Source organism: Neoarthrinium moseri (genome assembly GCF_022829205.1).
Source record: "Neoarthrinium moseri strain CBS 164.80 chromosome Unknown scaffold7_Wmoseri_CBS_16480, whole genome shotgun sequence".
NCBI lineage: Eukaryota > Fungi > Ascomycota > Sordariomycetes > Amphisphaeriales > Apiosporaceae > Neoarthrinium > Neoarthrinium moseri.
In genome coordinates, this window is record NW_026055121.1 from 601,194 (window position 1) to 618,945 (window position 17,752).

The following is a 17,752-nucleotide window of genomic DNA, read 5'->3' on the forward strand; positions in this document are numbered from 1 at the left end:
CAACCCCAAAACCCTCGTTGGGTGTATCATCGACCTGGTAGAGATCTCGAAAGCGTCTCACAAGCGTCTCTCCCAGGAAGCTTTTCACATTTCCGGAGTCGCAACCACCATCATCCCCAACGAGTCATCTAATAGCAGCCACGTTGTGGCCAGACTTCTCTACTCCCTTCCCTACGGCTCCTGCGCCTGGATGCCACGATGTTGGGATCATACTCTCAGCACCGCCGCATGGAGCGGTTCATGTTTTTCCAGAAAATGCCACTTGAGCTGCGACTGGCAGTGTGGGCTTGTGTGCTGGAAGATGAAGCCAAAGATCGACTTGTCCTTTTCGATTCATCTTTGAAGCGAATCGTCCCCACGCGTTCGCTTGTGTCACCTCTCCAGCGAGTCAATGTGGAGATCAGAGGAGTTGCGCTATCGCGTTACTCGACACGTCTGGAAATTTTCACCGTACACCCCCAAAACCGAGTGCCGTTGGTACCCTTCAAGACGGTAGATGAGAGCTTTGAAAGTGGCGCGGGTTGGAACGACGAGCTGGAACATCTCAGCGATGAATGTCTACAGGACAGACGCGAAGAGTTCTCAGCCCTGCTCAACATCCGCGTTGGAGTCGTGTATATTGATCCGACTCGCGACACCTTCGGTTCCTACCTCTACACGATGAACCAAGTAGTCAAATCAGGCGCCGAGAACATCGTCGACGTACCTGTTACATCGGAAATTGGCATTGAAATCACTGATCTTGTCCGCAAACAACTCAGCGTGGAGGTCTTTGATCGATGGGACAGCTATCCCACCCGCTGTGAACACTGCTTTCACGACTGGATCAATGGCGGCTGTCAATCCTTTCACAACACAGCCGAATTCCCCCAAGTCTCGTCGAAGGCCGTCATCTAGTGTATTGACCGCCAACTGCACAATTTGGCTTGGGAGGTTGTGGAGCGCCCGCTGTCTTCATTCATACACATGTATCGCCACCGGTTGCAGATTATTGAGAATGGACAAGTAGAGCTATTGTATGCGAAGGATTACTGTTGTGACATGAAGAAGGACAACGAAAGCACGGAGGAGGGCGACGAGGAAATGATGGACTACGACGACGAGGAGCCGGACGATGATGTCGTGGAAAGCCTTCTCGACTGGTAGATTTGTGTTTGGCAGGTTCGATGTTTGGAGCGTGTTGATGAAAATCCTAGTTCACAGAAGAGCTCGACAGGATTACATGTCATGATTTGAAGCAGGCCATAAATTCTGGCTTCCCGCTATAACACTGTTTGCGATGGTACTTGTCGTCCAAGTTTCACCTGAGAGTTTCATAGCGCCCATTGCAGTAATCGAGTTCGTCATTTTCGCACTCCCCACTCCGTACTTCTGGTGAGTACACTGAGGTATGAGATGGACAGCCATCTCGAACAGAAAACGCCTACTTCTGGCGATGACGAACCGATCTGCTGCAAAACGGTTAGGATTGTTATTTTTGGACATAGAGATGTAATGACGTCGGTAGTGGGCAATGGAATATCCTCTGCAGTGGTAGGTGTTATTTGTTGCTCAACTCCATCGTCCTATGATTAATGTTCGATATTGGGAGACGTTTTCACCTGCCTGTGTTTTGCCTGGAGGGTAAGATGTCAGATCTAACATTCCGACTCCTGATCAATTTGGTCGCGTCGAGTAACAGTGGCTCAGCTAGTGCGGCTGGTGTTGTTGATCCACTGTCCCACTGCCGCTGTCGGATAGCGCCCCGGACTTCGAACTCGGTAGCTGGATGAAATCCAGATGCCAAATCGCATTCAATACCACATGGCTTCAAGATTATACTTTTCCCGTCGCTTCAAGTTATACCGCTGCCTACTATGGACATTAATAATGCAGCTTGGGTAGATGGGCCTGGTGAAAAAGTTCGGGTCGGGGTCCACAAGTTACGTCAGCCGGGCCCAGGAGAGGTTCTCATCAGGAACCATGCGGTTGCTGTGAATCCATTCGACTGCCTGCAGCATCTCACCGGTAGCTTTGTTGACTACTGGCCATTCATTTTTGGTTATGATCTAGCAGGCGAGGTCTTGTTAGTGGGTGATGGCGTCTCCGGCTTCGTATCAGGACAACGGGTCCTTGGACAGGCGCTGAAGCAGAGTCTTGAGAATACCGCATTTCAAGAGCACACGATAGTTCACGCTGATCTAGTGTGCCCAATACCGGAAAGCATGAAGTACGAAGAAGCGTGTGTGATACCACTGGCTCTGTCGACCGCCGCAGCCGGGCTCTACCAGGAGGGTTATCTTGCTCTGCCCCTTCCTCGTGTGGAAGTGGAGCGTCTTGATAAGACACTCCTTGTTTGGGGTGGAAGTTCGAGCGTGGGAAGCGCTGTAATTCAACTAGCAGTTGCCTCTGGTTTTGATGTTGTGACGACTGCGTCGACTCGGAACTTCGACCACTGTCGTAAGTTAGGGGCAAAGGTCGTCTTTGACTATAGCTCATCAAGTGTCATTAATGACCTGATACGGACCCTCAAATCCGAAAGGAAGGTGATAGGAGCGTTTTCTGGTAAGCTTCTTTTTTCGCATATCAATTAACAGCTGGACATTTCCCTGACAGCCATATAGCGGTCAGTTTGCCGAGTAACATCATCAGCACGGTCGCTCAAGTACTTTCCGAAGTTGGTGGAGGCTTTGTGGCAACCACCAAACCTCCCCCAGAAGACTTGCCAATCAACGTTTCAGCCAAAATGGGTAAGAATCCTGAGTTGAGGAACACCGCTTGGGATTTTCTGACCATTGAACAGTTTTCGCGGCGGACTACGCTGGCAGGGAAGGGAAGAAATTATTCCAGGACTTTCTTCCTACTGCTTTGCGGGCAGGCAGATATCAGGCCCTGCCGAGACCGCATGTTGTTGGACATGGATTGCGTAGTGTGCAAGTTGGGGTTGAGGTGTTGAGCAAAGGTGTGTCTGCGAAGAAGGTCGTGATAACCATCTAGCTTCCAAACCTGATTGTAGCAAAGTCACCGTCAAGCTCAACAGGGATAGCTATGAGCATTGCTACCGGTGATTGTCTTTTTCTGTTGTATACATATGAAGTTCGTAATTCGAACTTGTGTAGTCAGTGGAGCGGGTGCCAGACCTGTACCTGCTAAAGGACCTCAGCTATATGGGTAACCTTATTCACGATTTGTGCAGATTAATCACAAGTAAACCTGTCCTTTCGGAAGAACACTGCAATTGTTGTACTCCTGACGAGTGAATTTCCTCTAAGCGAGTATACATCACGTGGGGTAGGCACTGCAAGTCACCATTATCATCATCTACGTCAGACGTCCATTCAATAGTTCACAAGAGTTGGGGGACATGACATTGTATAGCGTTGGCATTCGTTTTGTTTTCGCTTTGTGGCGGTGTCTGAAGGCAGACTGATTCTATTAGAATAATCGGAAAGGCGCGGCCAACCTTCTCGAGGCACCCGAGGTCGTTGTTGAACTTGAGGCCGCCCCCGAGGAGCTAGCCGTACCAGTACTGACAGCAGTAGTGCTCGAGGTAGAAGATGTGCCGTCGCTGTTCGAAGGCGGACCGCCCGAACCGCCCGGACCTCCCATGCTTGATCCGGTATCCACACCTCCGCCCTCGTAATAGTGAGCTGCGGGCGTAGCCGAGTCGGAGTAGTTCGCACTCGAGTCAACGCCGACAGTGATCCAAGCTAAAACACCATCTGTAGGCTTATCGCCTAGAAGAGCATAGTCCACAAAGATATCATAGTCGCTGGTAGCCTCTGCGGCTGCAATGCCATCGGATAGGATATCAGTGATGCTCTGGGCATTGCTTGTGTAAGGGTCAAGCGCCTCGACTGAAGCCACCAAGTCCGGATCGAAGAACAGCTGACCAACATGCGTTGCCACACCACCCTCGTAGGTCTGATTAGACAGGACTTTAGCGTCTTTGGTGCTGAGAATGTGAATGTGCGTCACACGACCTGTGTAATGCCCGGGGAATACAGTATCAAACTGAACTACGCCGTCGTCGTCTGAAATTTGGGCGCCGCGACAAAACGTACTGTTCAGCCCTCCTTGGCCTGTGGCTGACACACCCGAGTAGACACCTGTGGCATTGCAATGCCAGATATCAACAACGATATCCGACACTGCAGAACAATCCGACACATCGACGAATTGCATGTCCAGATGGAGAGGGACACCTGCTTGGCCTTCTGTGACATTGGTTCGAACCAGCTCTCCGGCGACGAAATAAGGCCCAATAGTGGTCTCCTCTACCAGAGCACAGGTAGCATTGCCGGTGAACAGAGTGTCAGAAGGCGTGTCGAGGGTGTACCCATCAGTGTTAAGGTGATCAACGGCGACCCACTTCTCGAGGGCATCCTGATCTCTTTTACCGATATTTATGGGCTTGTGCGAGATGTTGCGCTTCTCACGAAGCTGCCTGGCTGTTTCGGCACGTCGAGCGAGGGCACGGGCGTTACGAGCTTGGAATGAAGGGGTGTCGGCACAGCTGTTCAAGGCCCGGGTCATCTTATGATGAGCCAACCCTCTTGCGCTGACTTCACGCTTGATCTGATCCGGTGTGTGGTGCTCGCCAGGATGGGCGACAGCCAAGGAGGCGAAGGCCAAAACGGCAGAGAAGGCGCTGGCCTTTACCATGATGATACCAAGAATGAAATTCGGATATGGGTTCGCGAGTTTTCAATTCGAGAATTTGAATACAGGGCGCGGTAGCATGGGAGAACCACCATCTTTTGGGGCCAGAGGTTTCTTACCTTTTATCCTTCCTCTGGTCGAAAGGACGTCCTTGGCGACACTCATCTTGCGAGGTGCCAAGCAAGCGGTTGCGGTTCAAAGCGCGTCCAGATCTACATGGATGACATCGAATGGCACTGGATAGGCTCACAGTGCCTATCCCCCGCACTCAATGCCGATCCACTTGTTGCGCGTCCCTTGCTCCCACGCAGCCGAAAATGTTGTCCAAGTCAACTAGGAAAGCTTGGCTCAGCCCGTCGTTATCTCTGTTGGGCGGTGATGCAACGGACTTGGGATGTCTGCGTCAACGAGACAGGAACCTGTCAGACCTCATTTCGACAATTATTTACGGCCCAGAACGCTCAATCGGGTCTCGCGCGTGCTTGGCATTTGACGAATTACGTGGCTCCTGGGGACGCTCAAACTACTTGAGGCTCAATTACTGTCGGTAATATTGTTTCATTCCAGCCCGCTAGTTTAGTGCCAACAGCGAGGCTTCCTGGGTGAAATGGCAACTGCCGTGGACTGTGTTCTCCAGCCTCCCACATCCCGACCTGCAGGACTGCCATCGACTACGACGACGCTGTCTTGGCAACCATTGATATTGTGTAACAACGTGACCCGTAGTCCTGGTCCCAAAGAGCAGTTGGAGTATTCCCGAACTTGGGGAACGTATCACGTGTGTGCGCTTCGAGAGAACAACGTCAGGGCGATAGTCCACTACCGTTTCGTCGCGAAAAGTCCTCGAACCGAGACACAGCAAGACTCCTTTCACAGAGCAGCCGGTCGGTCCAAGCTGTATGATGCGCACGCTATAATGGCCTAGAAAATCCTCTCGTTTCATTTATTTTCCCTTAGACTTCAAGGCAAGACCATGACAAACAGCCCGGTGGCGTCTGCGCTGGTTGCCAGGTACTCAGAGTTAAGGAGCCCCATATGACACAAGATACATTACAGATACTATCATTACTCATTAAGCTTAGAGGTCGATACTAGAGAATACCGACAGGCGGTTTGGACCACCACATGTTGCGGATGCGTCACCGGCTGGGCAACCTCCTTGACACGACGTCGAAACGACCTGCACCGTCTGGCTCCCAAGGGCATTGCCACAATAACAGTTCTGCCAGCTCACGCCAGCAATTGGGTAGCCGCGATCAGTGCACAGCTGAGAGCAATACGTACGAGAGTTTAGGTCTCCGACGTATGCCGATACTGCCAAGGACCCGACGCTCTGCGCTTTATCAACGTCCGAGAAACAGCCCCGGAATGTCTTGCCCCCGGCATAGACAGTACTGTCACTGCCAACGATGGCTTGTCCGGCCTGAGCTGGATCTGGGTAGGGATCATCGTATGTGGCATGGCGAGGATAGCCAAAGTCGTACGCACGGCCGCCCAGACCATTCCAATTGTCCTTGAACAGGCGTGCCAGGCCAGCGGGCGCTCGAAACATGGTTGGGGCATCATGCGTCGAGACCACGATGTCCACAGTGTGGCATGCACCCGCTGGGTCCTCGCACTTTGCCGGAAATCGCTTTATGAATTCGAAGAAACGCTCATTGCGGTCCTGTCCGGTTGGGTATGTGACGCAGTCGTTATCAGGGTTATAGTCCCCTTTATCTTTGGTTGCACGCGCATGTGCAATGGTCTTGCTGTTGTAATTCTGCAGGATAGCGTCGCGGCCCGCTGTTACCAAGGGCTCGTTATACGTCAACGACGGCGACCTCTCCGTTCCATAAGACTGGTAATTGGCAAAGCCTTCGCGATAGTTATCGTAGGCAGCACACTTGCCGGTAGACAGCGGGCGGTCAGTCGCCATCCACACGTAACTATTGGGATCGCCGACCCAATAACTGACGGGCGTATCTATGCCAAGCTGCGCAGGCGTCTTCCCTACGGCAGCGAATCGTTGGACCATTTGCGCGCCCATTGAGTGCCCCGAAACAACGATCTGCTTGATGTTGGGAAACATTTCCTTGTTACCGTACCACTGGATGATTTGGTCCAAAACATCAAATGCCGATACCGTTGGTGTATTCGGAGGGTATTGGTTGTTGGCTCCGCCAGCCCAACGATCATCATACCAAGCCAAGGCTGGGGACGGGTACTTCTCTGCTGGACTTACCCCGTTGGCGTTGTATGGATATCCAGTACCGGCATCCTCGTCGTTTGGAAAGTACGGTGCCGTGATGGCAACGTTGTCTGCAGTGATGCCATCACCCTCCACCTGTTCTAGGGCTTGTATCATCCCAGCATGGTAGTTCCACGGATCTGCTCTAGCGCCGTGGATGACGATCACTGCCCGCTGGAGGTCAGAGTTGACTGGCCGTTGCTGAGAGGTGTTGAGTGACTGGAATGTGAGCAGACTGAGGTCTGCGGCACCATCGGAAGTGCAAGTATGGGCACCCGAGGGGTCTCTGATCTTGAAGAAGGCAATCTCCGATAGAGCATGCGTGCTCGCAAGGCTGTTCTGGAAGACCGTTCCTGTGTACTGCCCAGGGACAACTTCCTCGCATTGGGCCTGAGCAGTCTTGCTGAGGGCCGAGGCACAGATAGCCACCAAGGCACCGGAGAGACGCATCGTACAGGTTATGAATTACACAACGCCTCCCAAGATGGATCTGAAAGAAAACGAAACAGTCGAAGGAACGCAGTAGATATACAGGGCGAGCTGAGACATGTTGGGCTGAGCGGCACAGCTGGAAAGCATTCCTTGCTAGTTGGATGCGAGTGAGATTATACGAGGTTAGGGAATGCTGATCACAACAACTCGTGCATGCTTATCGCTTACATCATGGTGGAGGATGCACCTTAGCACGAAATCCGTGCCAATGTAGTACGCCGGACCCTGGCCTGGCCCAATAAACTAACATTCGGAGCCGTCAGTGGATAACTGGTTTCGCTCTCGGCACACTCCGTTTAGCGACATACGCGCCGAAGCTGAGGGTTGAGACGGGTAACCTTAGCGGTGGCCGGCCCCCCGGTAACGGGTCCCTCACCCGTGCCACAGCGAAAGACCTGCCATCTTAGGGTAGGATCCTTATCTGCAAGGGTAAGTCGTCAAACCCCAACCACGTGGGGTTCGCTGCAATGCTACACTGATAGAACATAAATAGAAGATGCTTTTCCCAGTGAGAATTGGACGAGGCGTGGGATGTTTTTGTCGCGTGAGCCGTGGTCCCGTCGCCCCAACGAGGATGATATCGGCCGCCCGGCTGACGCAAATTGGCATTTCCAAGCCTCAATCCGAGCCTGGAGGTCTTGGCCGCTTGCATCACTTCTGTCATTTCCGAGAACAAACGCGGCGAGCCCTCGACGATGGAAGAAGAGCAGGCCAACCAGCCAGAAAAAATTGTCATTTAACCCACGCTTGGTGCATCTGCTCTTGAGATACCGAAGCACTTAGCTTAAGAGTAAATCTGGATTGAATGATGCGCTCGACCCTGGACCCTTATGTTACATTAGTTGTCGACCTGTTCGTGTTGCGTGGAGCTTTCACAATGACTTCGTTCGGTAGGGCTACATCGCAGCTCTTCGGCGGTCCTGGCTACGATCTCGGCGGTGAACTATGCGCACCTGGGGAATTTGACGTGCAGGCCAACCACTTGCCGGATTAAGTAGGAGGGAAAGCATAATTTCGACGAACCTTATATTCTGTGCATATTACGAACATTCCACCAATAACAGTCTCACTTACAGGCCGTATGCTAAGTTCCATCCAGATCATGAAAGTCTAAAGTGGCACATGGGTAGCACGCAGGTGAACGCCGGGCCATTGGTAAGGTGGAAAGCCTGCTCCAGGACGTGGCTAACTTTAGTATAATTAAAGTGCCCGAAGATCTATTAGCCTACCGACTGCTATTGTATGAATCATTCTCACTAAAGGACGTCCGACCGATGCTAATCAGCTGCGCTTAGCTCAATATATAACTTTCTTTGCACCCTCTACTTTCGAACTTTTCACTGTTGGGTTTTCAGACTGCACATCGGTGATCGAGCGAATCTTCCCGCTGTGGGCCCTGCCGCTCTTTTCCATAGACACCATGACGACGCAAGAGTACGTCATGACCAGAACACCGTGCAGATGCACGATGTAAATAGTCCAAACGCACAAGCAAGCCTCCAAATAGGTCGCTAAATACCGCCATAGGAGCATATGCAAGCATGACTGGATAATTGGCCGATATGCAGAGTCGGAATTTCCATGGCAAGAAATGCTGCTTATGATGTTGACAGAGTCCAGTTAAGATCGTCATCTCGTATCTCGATTGTGCTGTCCGCGCCATTGACCCTTGCAATGAAATGACCCCAACATTGTAAGCGGGTGGGGCTCCTGCAGTTTGGGTTGCGTTGCAGGTAATAGTGGATCACAGCTCGTTGGCTTTGACCGCCACGCAAAATTGCTATTGGGATTCTACAGTAGGTGGTTATCTCTGTGTATGTTCATTGACGAACATGAAATCCAATAATAGCCATGATCGAAAGTATCGGCGTGGTGCATTAAGGATTAGCCGATGGCAGCGACGCTGCTTCGCTGTAAGTACGCGCTATCGTCCTCTTCACATCCCAAACTTTTATCGATATGCAGGATCTGCTAGACACATATCCTTCTCAGTGACCTCCAGGGACTATATGCAGTCTTACTAATGAAACTACTACGTTAATATTTAGTCCATAATTCATACCCAAGATCTAGATACTCCAAACTGGGGTGGATAAGCCGCTAAGTGTACTGTTCGGCGGGATGGGAGCTTTTGGCTCTAACTGTACGTGCTCTGAAGAACAGATAAGACAACGGGGGAAAACCCAGCACAGATATTGAAGGGTCTAGAACATATGCAACCATCAGCTGACTAAGTGTATGCGCATGAGCTCAGTCGTGTTTTTAACTAAATCGGAGTCGGTCAATGGTCTCTCGGAGCTCTTTGCTATATAATGTATCATATTTTCTCACAGGAACCTGCAAATCGCACTGCTTATGGAGCTACTCGTTTGCGATGTTGATTAATAGCTATACAAGTTGAACAGATGTGTTCTCGGACGCGTTCAAATTTCACATATGTCTAAATTTTTGGCAGAACTTTCTTGCTACGACTAGTATTTCTTTTCTCGTATCCAGTAAGTGGGAAGTGTGAGGAAAGTTTTATTGGGTCTCATGATTCATTAATTGGTTTGTACCAGTGTCACAAGGAACATTTATGGACGTGACAGAGGTGTGAAAGAGAAAGGGCGTTGGGTTTATGGTAATATGGTATTATGAAGAGTTTGATACCCCTTCGTTTAATCCCCCCTCTATGTGACTTATTTGGATGTATTAATTGCTAGTGATCCAGTACAATGAACTCCACAATCGAACTGGGGGCAACTGTAAGCGAGAGCTTTATTCCTCGAGCCAGACTTTCTCTTGAACACATGCTATCAAGGTCCAAGTAGTTTCATAGATGAACATGCCAAAAATATTAGCCACTGTTGCTACACTCATCTGAACAGGTTTAGACCAGAGTGAGATGAACGCCTCTAGAGGTTTCGATTCATTCCGACTAATACTGGCATTGATCCCCGCACTTGTATAGAGCGTGTGTGCCCAGTAACCTGAACGGCGGATTTAAAACAAAAAATTGCTGTTGTTTGTGCTCATCTTGAAGGAGGGCAGCTGACGAAGTTGGAAAAGAACCTCAATCGGGTCACCGTATACGCACGCGTCATGGGCTGGCCTTTTCCGGGAGTTATGTGGTTGGCTATAGCCTTCCCCAGATGACATTGCAGTTCTCATAGCGAGAGGTGACATCAGGGAATCTGCACACCCTCACCAGTTCTTTAGATCCCTCACCCATGCTTCATTAGTAACTCCAACTTGACAAAGTATGATAAACTCCTGTTCATTGTTTTGTGCACAGACTTTGACTAATTTGATCTTTCAATGGTTACGCCAATCACTACCCAGTCCGGTGGACGTGCGTTATCAACCTACCGTATTTGGAAAGATGAAGACCCCATTACCCCCACCGTCCCCTGGCTAAGGTCGCATCGTGAAATCTGCAGCAAATCACAACACGGAAATGTCGGGCTCCGGGCTTTGGGATCGTGTAAATAGTCTTGGTACGCCCGCCAAGGAAAGCCAAGATTGCTATAAGCTTCATCGTGCTTTTCTACTGCCAGGGTGGCTTGCATATATTCAGTCTGATAGCTGTAGAAAATGAAGCCGGTCACGTCGTTGATGCTGCTCGCAGCTTCGGCTGCCAATGGTCTGCCTTCGAGTCCCTATGTGCTACATGAGTCGAGACACGCGTCAGGCATCGGAAGACGGAGCCTGAGCGCGAAGCATGCTCGAGCTGATGTTGATGCCATAATCCCACTCAGGATTGGACTTACACAGACCAATCTGGAGACGGGTTATGACCGGTTGATGGACGTTGCAGACCCGTCGTCGCCGAACTTTGGTAATCATCTGAGCCGAGATGAGGTCATTGAGCTCTTCGCGCCGAAAGAGGAGAGCGTTTCCTCGGTACGCAATTGGCTTATCCAATCTGGAGTCAACGCGAGTCGGATAACACACTACCAGAACAAGGGCTGGCTCGCAATTGACATGCCCGTCAGCGAGGCAGAGTCTCTATTTCAAACACAGTACCATGAGGTCGATCACAAGGGCACATTGCGGCTTGGGTGCGACGAGTACTACGTTCCGCAGCACGTTCAGGGACACATCGACTACATCAGCCCCGGTGTCAAATTGTCTTCACCAATGCGGAAGAGGTCCCTCTCAAGCGCTGGGAAGCGCAACCAGCCGTTCAAGGTTCTCCCGTCTCCCGACAACTGGGCGGACCCGGCGCTCAGCACATTGCACCTCGGGGATGACCTATCGGGATGTGCCAAGAACTTCACACCTCCATGCTACCGGGCTCTCTATGGGATACCAGCTCACAATCCGGCGCTTCCAGGGAACGCAGTCGGGCTATATGAGTCCGGAGACACGTACGCTCAAGGAGACCTCGACCTATTCTACGCAAAGTACGCCCCGTACATTCCTCAAGGAACAGCACCAACCCTGGCTTCCGTTGACGGCGGTGAGGCTCCAGTCCCACAAGACTCTGAGTACAATACTGGGGAGTCTGACATTGACATTGACATTGTCTCCTCTCTTGTATACCCGCAGACGATCACAGTGTACCAGGTCGATGACATTCCCAACATCGAGTCAGGGGTTCCTGGCTTCATGAACACGTTCCTAGACGCACTGGATGGATCGTACTGCAACTACAGTGCCTACGGGATCACAGGAGACAGCCCAGGAATCGACGCCTCATACCCAGACTCGGCGCCTGGTGGCTACGACCATCCCGAGATGTGCGGCGTCTATACCCCGACCAAGGTCATCTCAATATCGTATGGCGAGGCTGAGTATGACCTCCCCAAGAATTACATGCAACGTCAATGCGATGAGTTCATGAAGCTCGGCCTGCAGGGCGTAACGCTCCTGATTGCATCCGGAGACTACGGTGTGGCAAGCTTCCCTGGCGATGACACCGAGAGCGGCTGTCTGTCGGGCGGTAACTTGACCGAGACAATCTACAACCCCGACGCAGTGTCTTCATGCCCTTACGTGAGTCTCCCTCTTCCGCCCGTCTTGCTTATACAACAGTGCCTGACCAACTCCCAGATCACTTCCGTCGGCGCCACGCAGCTGCAGCCCAACCAGACCATCCATGACCCGGAGTCGGCAATGCAGACTGCATTGGCACCCGCGCCGGATCCGGCCTCGCGCTTCTCGTCCAGCGGTGGGTTCTCCAACTATTTCACGGCCCCAGAGTACCAGAAGGACGCGCTGGCGACCTACTTCGCGGACCACGACCCGGGCCTGCCCTCGTACGTGGCCAACGCGGACGCGACCAACATCGGCGAGGGCGGGGGCATCTACAACCGCGCGGGCCGGGGCTGGCCGGACATCGCGGCCAACGGGGCCAACTTCCGCGCCTTCAACAACGGCACCGACTTCCACTTCTTCGGCACGTCGCTGGCGGCGCCGCTGTGGGCCGCCGTCCTGACCCTCATCAACCAGGAGCGCCAGGCCGCCGGCAAGACCTCCGTGGGGTTCATTAACCCCGTGCTGTATGCTAACCCGGATACCTTGACCGATATCAAGAACGGGAGCAATGCGAACTGCGGAAGCGGCGGCTTCCCGGCGGTGGAGGGTTGGGATCCGGTCACGGGGCTCGGTACGCCGAGCTATCCCAAGTTGTTGGATCTGTGGTTGGGCTTGCCTTAAGATACGTTGTATGTGCCAGGCCAGCTACACGTAGTGCTTGAGGTACATCAGCATATCCCTCAAATTTCAATTGGCACCGATCGTTCTCATACATTGTCATATATATATTGTGTATGATCCAGTCTGAGCTTTGATCCCCTCACTCTATTAGTACTGCAGTGTTCCTTGCTATTCCTGTTAGTAGGCTCGGGGTCTTCAATTAGGGCAGCATAGCTTGGGTAATACGGGTTGACAGTGCAAGACCGCCCTTATTTGACGTAATCTCACAGACAGTAGTACGAGTAAGACCAGGTAAATCGATGACAATGCCAGGAAAGGCAAGGAGCATGTGTTTGGGCACCCCTCTCTCTGACAAGTGTAAGCAAGCATTCCAATTTCACGGTCAGTTGATAACGGCATCCTGGCCACATGGTTTCAAAAGACAATGCACCATAAATCACGATCGAATACTGCTTCCAACAAACTTGCTTATTGCTGTCGGGTCAGGATTTCTTGTCGGGCTCAACGGTGACTCAGTCGGAATATATTGCCACTTGAAATTTCTTCAAGACATGGTGAAATTCTCGAGGTAGACATTACATCGCTGGCTTGCCAAGGCTCTTTCTTATTCTTGCCAGGCTTGGAAGTTATCTTGCGAAATGATTTTGTTTTTTTTTACAGTCTGACCTCCCGTCTTATGCACGTGTATGTAACTCCCCGCTTGATGCTCCCGTCATAACCATCAGGCTTGGCCCCTGCGTATGCTTCGCCAGTCATCCCCACATGTACCATGCTCCTGGCACCTGTTTTCAACATGTGCTTCCTCCTTCACAAAGTCCTCTGACATGCAGGCGGGAAAAACTCAACCAAACCGCCTCTACGCCGTCCCATATCGTGTACAAGGGACGCCGTCTATAATGTAAATCCTCCGAAACCCTGCCGTGGGTCGATTGTGCTTTATTCGGTGTCGATCATAACAAAGGAGAGCTGCCCAGTGAGATCATTCGCGTTTGGGCAGGGCTGCAAAGAACACTGTACGCCGAGTGATGCTATATGTGTTTGCTGAGAAGTGAAGAAGCGATCTAGAAAACTGTGTCACACTGCGAAAGACCTGCTGTTCGCAGATTGTTTCTCCGCCACGAAGTCCCTCTTCATCCACGTACTTCGTCGACCAGTATCATGGAGTGACGTCATCATCAAGGTCGTGGCTCAGTGACGAGCTTCAGGGCTTGCCAGAGGGCTGACTGCATCAAGTGGTGCAGCGTGCAGAGCTGGCTTTGGAACCTGGATGCCGTATTGGCCAGTCGCCTTCTTCTCCAAGACGTCCTTGACCCAAGCGGCGACCTCTGCGTCTTCCGTGCCCGATCGACTGACATCCAGCTTGTCTGCTGCGTTTGCAAGAGCCTCTGCGCTGGCGTCATTCTCGGCTGACTCCTCATCCTCCTCGGTGATAGTCTCGGGCTTGGTAAGAGTTTTTAGCCATTCGGAATTCAGCAAGGCCTGGTAGTTCGGCCGCAGCTTGGGCACCTTGTTCAAGCATCCATGAACAAATTGGCGCGCGGTGTCAGAATAGCCCTCAGTGGGCAAGTCGGGAGGATCTCCTTCGACAATAGCCTAGAAAACGTCAGTAACATGCCCCGCAGAACTGCATGTACACGGGCAACTCACGCTCAGTTGACTGAAGATTGTGGACGAGACTTCCGGTGGGTAGGGATACTGGCCCATGGCACATTCGATAATGGTCAAACCCAAACTCCAGATATCGCTCTGCACACTATATGTACCGTCGGATGCCCCTGTGGACATGAACTGACCGCCGGAAATTCGCTCGGGAGCCATGTAGCTCTGGCAGCCGATATTCGTCCTGGCGATACTTGCTACCAAGTTCCCGCTAACACCAAAGTCGCAAATCTTGACTTGCCCGCGCGAGTTGGCCAGTATGTTTGTGGGTTTCACATCTCGATGAATGATGTTATGCTTCTCCTTCAGCTCCTTGAGGCCCATGACTGTGCAGTACGTGATTTTTCTCAAGACGCTCTCGGGTATGCCCCCGGAATAGAGCTTATCAATGGACCCGCCATCCATGTACTCGATACACATATAGACAGCGCTCTCCTGGAAAAAGGCGCCATAGAAGTCTATTATGTATGGAGATACACATTCGTGCAGGATGACGAGCTCCTTGATGATTGTGCCCAGTTTGGCCTCGTCCAGCTCAAGGCGCATCTCTTTCATAGCCATGACTTTGCCGCTGGTGCCGCCGGCCGTGGGGTCAGTTGGTAAATCCGAAACGTCCTTATCTGTGGGCAGCCCGGCAACGGAGGCCGATTTGAAGCCAGACAAGCCAGGACCGAACCTCGGGGCTTTGGGCTTGCTATGGCGAACCTTGTAGACGGTGCCGTAGTTTCCCTTGCCCAGCTCGTCCAGCTTCTCTACCTCATCGAGGGAGATCCTGAAGACATTGCCATCCGAGAACTCGACGCCCTTGTTGGTGATGATGGCCTTTCCCTTGAAGGTCAAGTATCCCTTCTCCGAGTCGATGTATTCTTCGAATTGCTTCATTTGCGAGGGGGCACCGGTCGTCACAGGCTGTGGGAGTGGGACCGAGCCAGGGGGGCCAGGCGCTGGAGAGCCTGCGGCAGGCGAAGGCCCTCCTCCTATGTCACCCAGTTTGAGCCCGAATTTCCGCTTGCCAGCGAGACCGCCGGCTGCGGGAATTGAAGGCGCAGACTTGGGGAAAGACGGCGCCCCCGGCCGCTGCAGGCCTCCCGGGCTCAGGCCAGGCATGCGCATGTTGCCCGGTAGCCCGCCCATGACGGGGCCGCCGCCGGGGGCGCCGGTCGAGGGAGACTGGGGCGCTGCGGTGTTGGGCTGCGAGTTCAGCGGCGAGCTGCCCTGGCGGGACAGGTGGAAGGCTCGCATCTTGGCGCTCAGGTCGTCGGGGAGATTGCGGCTACTAGACATTCCCGTGTTGATGGGCGGCCGTCGGGCGTTGGACAGGACGCCCAGGGGCGTGGACGAGGCCGACATTGGGTGGCCTGGGTTCTGGGGATCGGAGACGGATCGTAGCGAGGGCATCCTCTTGGGGACATCGCCGGGCAGCTCCTCGGGGGTTGGAGTATCGGGAGTGAGGGGAGGACTGCCCGGAGTGTCTGGCGTGTCGGCCATGTTAATAGCCTGGCAGCCTGGGGAAGGCTCGCGGGGGCAGATTGGGTCGTGGTGTTTGGTGTCTGGTGTCTGGTGTTGGGGATCGAGCAGATCGGAGAGCGGGTGCCGCGACAGACGGTGATCCAAGCCCCTCTCGACTGATCGATGGGACGGGCTGGCTGCGATGGAGGGCAGGCGGCGCCTAGGGGACGACGGACTGGACAAACGGTTGCGTGGGGGGGAGGGAGTCAGGTGTCAGTCAGTCAGTCAGTCCGTGAAGACAGCAGAGGGGATCGGCAGTGAAAAAGAAACGAGGCCGGGCGTTGGGTCTGGGACGGCACGAATTAATTCATGCCTTGGGACGAGCTCGAGGTCTTTCAGTCCCAGTGCGCCGATGTTGTCTGGACGTGGTTCCGTCCGTCTGTCTTGTGTCGTGTCCCACTGTCCACTCGGAGTCCACGACCACGATTTCGCTCTGGCCTGGACATGGCTTTGGCGGCTGCTGGTGCTGGTGCTGGTGCTGGTGCTGGTGCTGGTGCTGCTGCCCGCCGCCCGCTGCCCCTCAAAAATTCGAGCGAGAACCCCGACAGGCGCCTCCAGGCCCCGCCAAGCCAGTGGATAGGCCCCCCGACACCCCGACACACGCCGCACGCCTGGGTAGTGCTCTAGGGGGGTCAACCCTGAATGAGCCACAGCGCGCCAGGTGCAAGACGTCAGTGGCCGCCCAACGCTGCAATCAGCGTCCCCGTCAAGCCACATGCGGGCCCCCCAGCCAGGGCCCAACGTCCCCCCCAAGCTCCAGAACCATCCTGGCGCTCCGTGGCATCATGGCCACCCCTTGACCCCCCTTGACCCCCCCCTCCCCCCCTGCCCCGTCCACAGCAGTTAACTTAGCACCCTGGGCCTGTCATCCGGGCCCGTTTGCAGATCCGACCGCCACGACGTCATCGCCCGCTGGGTCACGACGCAATCATGTCTCTGCTCTTGCAACGTCCAGCGGCCACAGCTGCAAGCCCCAAGACCCCTGGTGCCAGTCATCCGTCCCCGTTGTGTCCCTGGTAGCCGCTGGTAGCCAATCGTCGAGCTCGCCAATTCTGAAACAGCCCTCGACCTGCCCTACCTGCCTACCCGAACGTTGGGGCGATCGGCGCTACCGCAGAACGCTGACGAAGTTGTGCAGAGAGAAAAGCAGGATTGCCCAGGAGTCCCATCTTTCCGCCCGCATACCACGGTACTCCCACGCCGGCTTACTGGGCTGCTGGGCCAGAGACGCACCAAATATAGCATTCGATTGGATTATTCCCACAGGACCCTGATTTTTGGCATCTCAATTTTGCCCCATCCCTGGTCTACCCTCGTATCGTATTTGCAATGTGCCATGTTACGCCTACCATGCAAGCCATCTTACAAGAGTGGCCGTCGCAGCCGAAAACTTGTCAACTTGCAGATAATCGACATTTATGGCCGAATTTGCAGGGCTAGCTCCTATGAGCAAAGTGTAGATTAGATGTGTTCTTCATGACGTGACTCGCTGCGTAATTCCAGATCAGATTCCGTATGCGGCATATCTACTCCCTCAGACGACCCGATCGCTGACTCGTGGGCGGTCCCTATCTCTATCGT

General features: G+C 53.2%; 6 protein-coding genes across 6 annotated transcripts; 3 read left to right on the forward strand and 3 right to left on the reverse strand.

Moving 5' to 3' along the window:
• Positions 1-198: 198 nt before the first annotated feature.
• JN550_003130 (uncharacterized protein) lies at positions 199-1,146 on the forward strand (the record flags this gene model as incomplete). Its single annotated transcript, XM_049314500.1, has 2 exons — positions 199-873; positions 988-1,146. 2 exons carry the CDS (start codon positions 199-201, stop codon positions 1,144-1,146), a joined length of 834 nt encoding a protein of 277 aa, XP_049174965.1.
• Positions 1,147-1,856: 710 nt separating this feature from the next.
• Positions 1,857-2,976, forward strand: JN550_003131 (uncharacterized protein; the record flags this gene model as incomplete). Its single annotated transcript, XM_049314501.1, has 3 exons — positions 1,857-2,544; positions 2,604-2,729; positions 2,783-2,976. The coding sequence occupies 3 exons, from the start codon at positions 1,857-1,859 to the stop codon at positions 2,974-2,976; spliced, it is 1,008 nt and encodes a 335-aa protein (XP_049174966.1).
• Positions 2,977-3,414: 438 nt separating this feature from the next.
• On the reverse strand, positions 3,415-4,644 carry JN550_003132 (uncharacterized protein; the record flags this gene model as incomplete). The annotated part of the gene is made up of 1 exon (XM_049314502.1): positions 3,415-4,644. One exon carries the CDS (start codon positions 4,642-4,644, stop codon positions 3,415-3,417), a length of 1,230 nt encoding a protein of 409 aa, XP_049174967.1.
• Positions 4,645-5,719: 1,075 nt separating this feature from the next.
• On the reverse strand, positions 5,720-7,321 carry JN550_003133 (uncharacterized protein; the record flags this gene model as incomplete). The annotated part of the gene is made up of 1 exon (XM_049314503.1): positions 5,720-7,321. The coding sequence occupies one exon, from the start codon at positions 7,319-7,321 to the stop codon at positions 5,720-5,722; it is 1,602 nt and encodes a 533-aa protein (XP_049174968.1).
• Positions 7,322-10,936: 3,615 nt separating this feature from the next.
• Positions 10,937-13,003, forward strand: JN550_003134 (uncharacterized protein; the record flags this gene model as incomplete). Its single annotated transcript, XM_049314504.1, has 1 exon — positions 10,937-13,003. One exon carries the CDS (start codon positions 10,937-10,939, stop codon positions 13,001-13,003), a length of 2,067 nt encoding a protein of 688 aa, XP_049174969.1.
• Positions 13,004-14,191: 1,188 nt separating this feature from the next.
• JN550_003135 (uncharacterized protein) lies at positions 14,192-16,150 on the reverse strand (the record flags this gene model as incomplete). Its single annotated transcript, XM_049314505.1, has 2 exons — positions 14,192-14,596; positions 14,651-16,150. The coding sequence occupies 2 exons, from the start codon at positions 16,148-16,150 to the stop codon at positions 14,192-14,194; spliced, it is 1,905 nt and encodes a 634-aa protein (XP_049174970.1).
• Between the last annotated feature and the right edge of the window lie 1,602 nt (positions 16,151-17,752).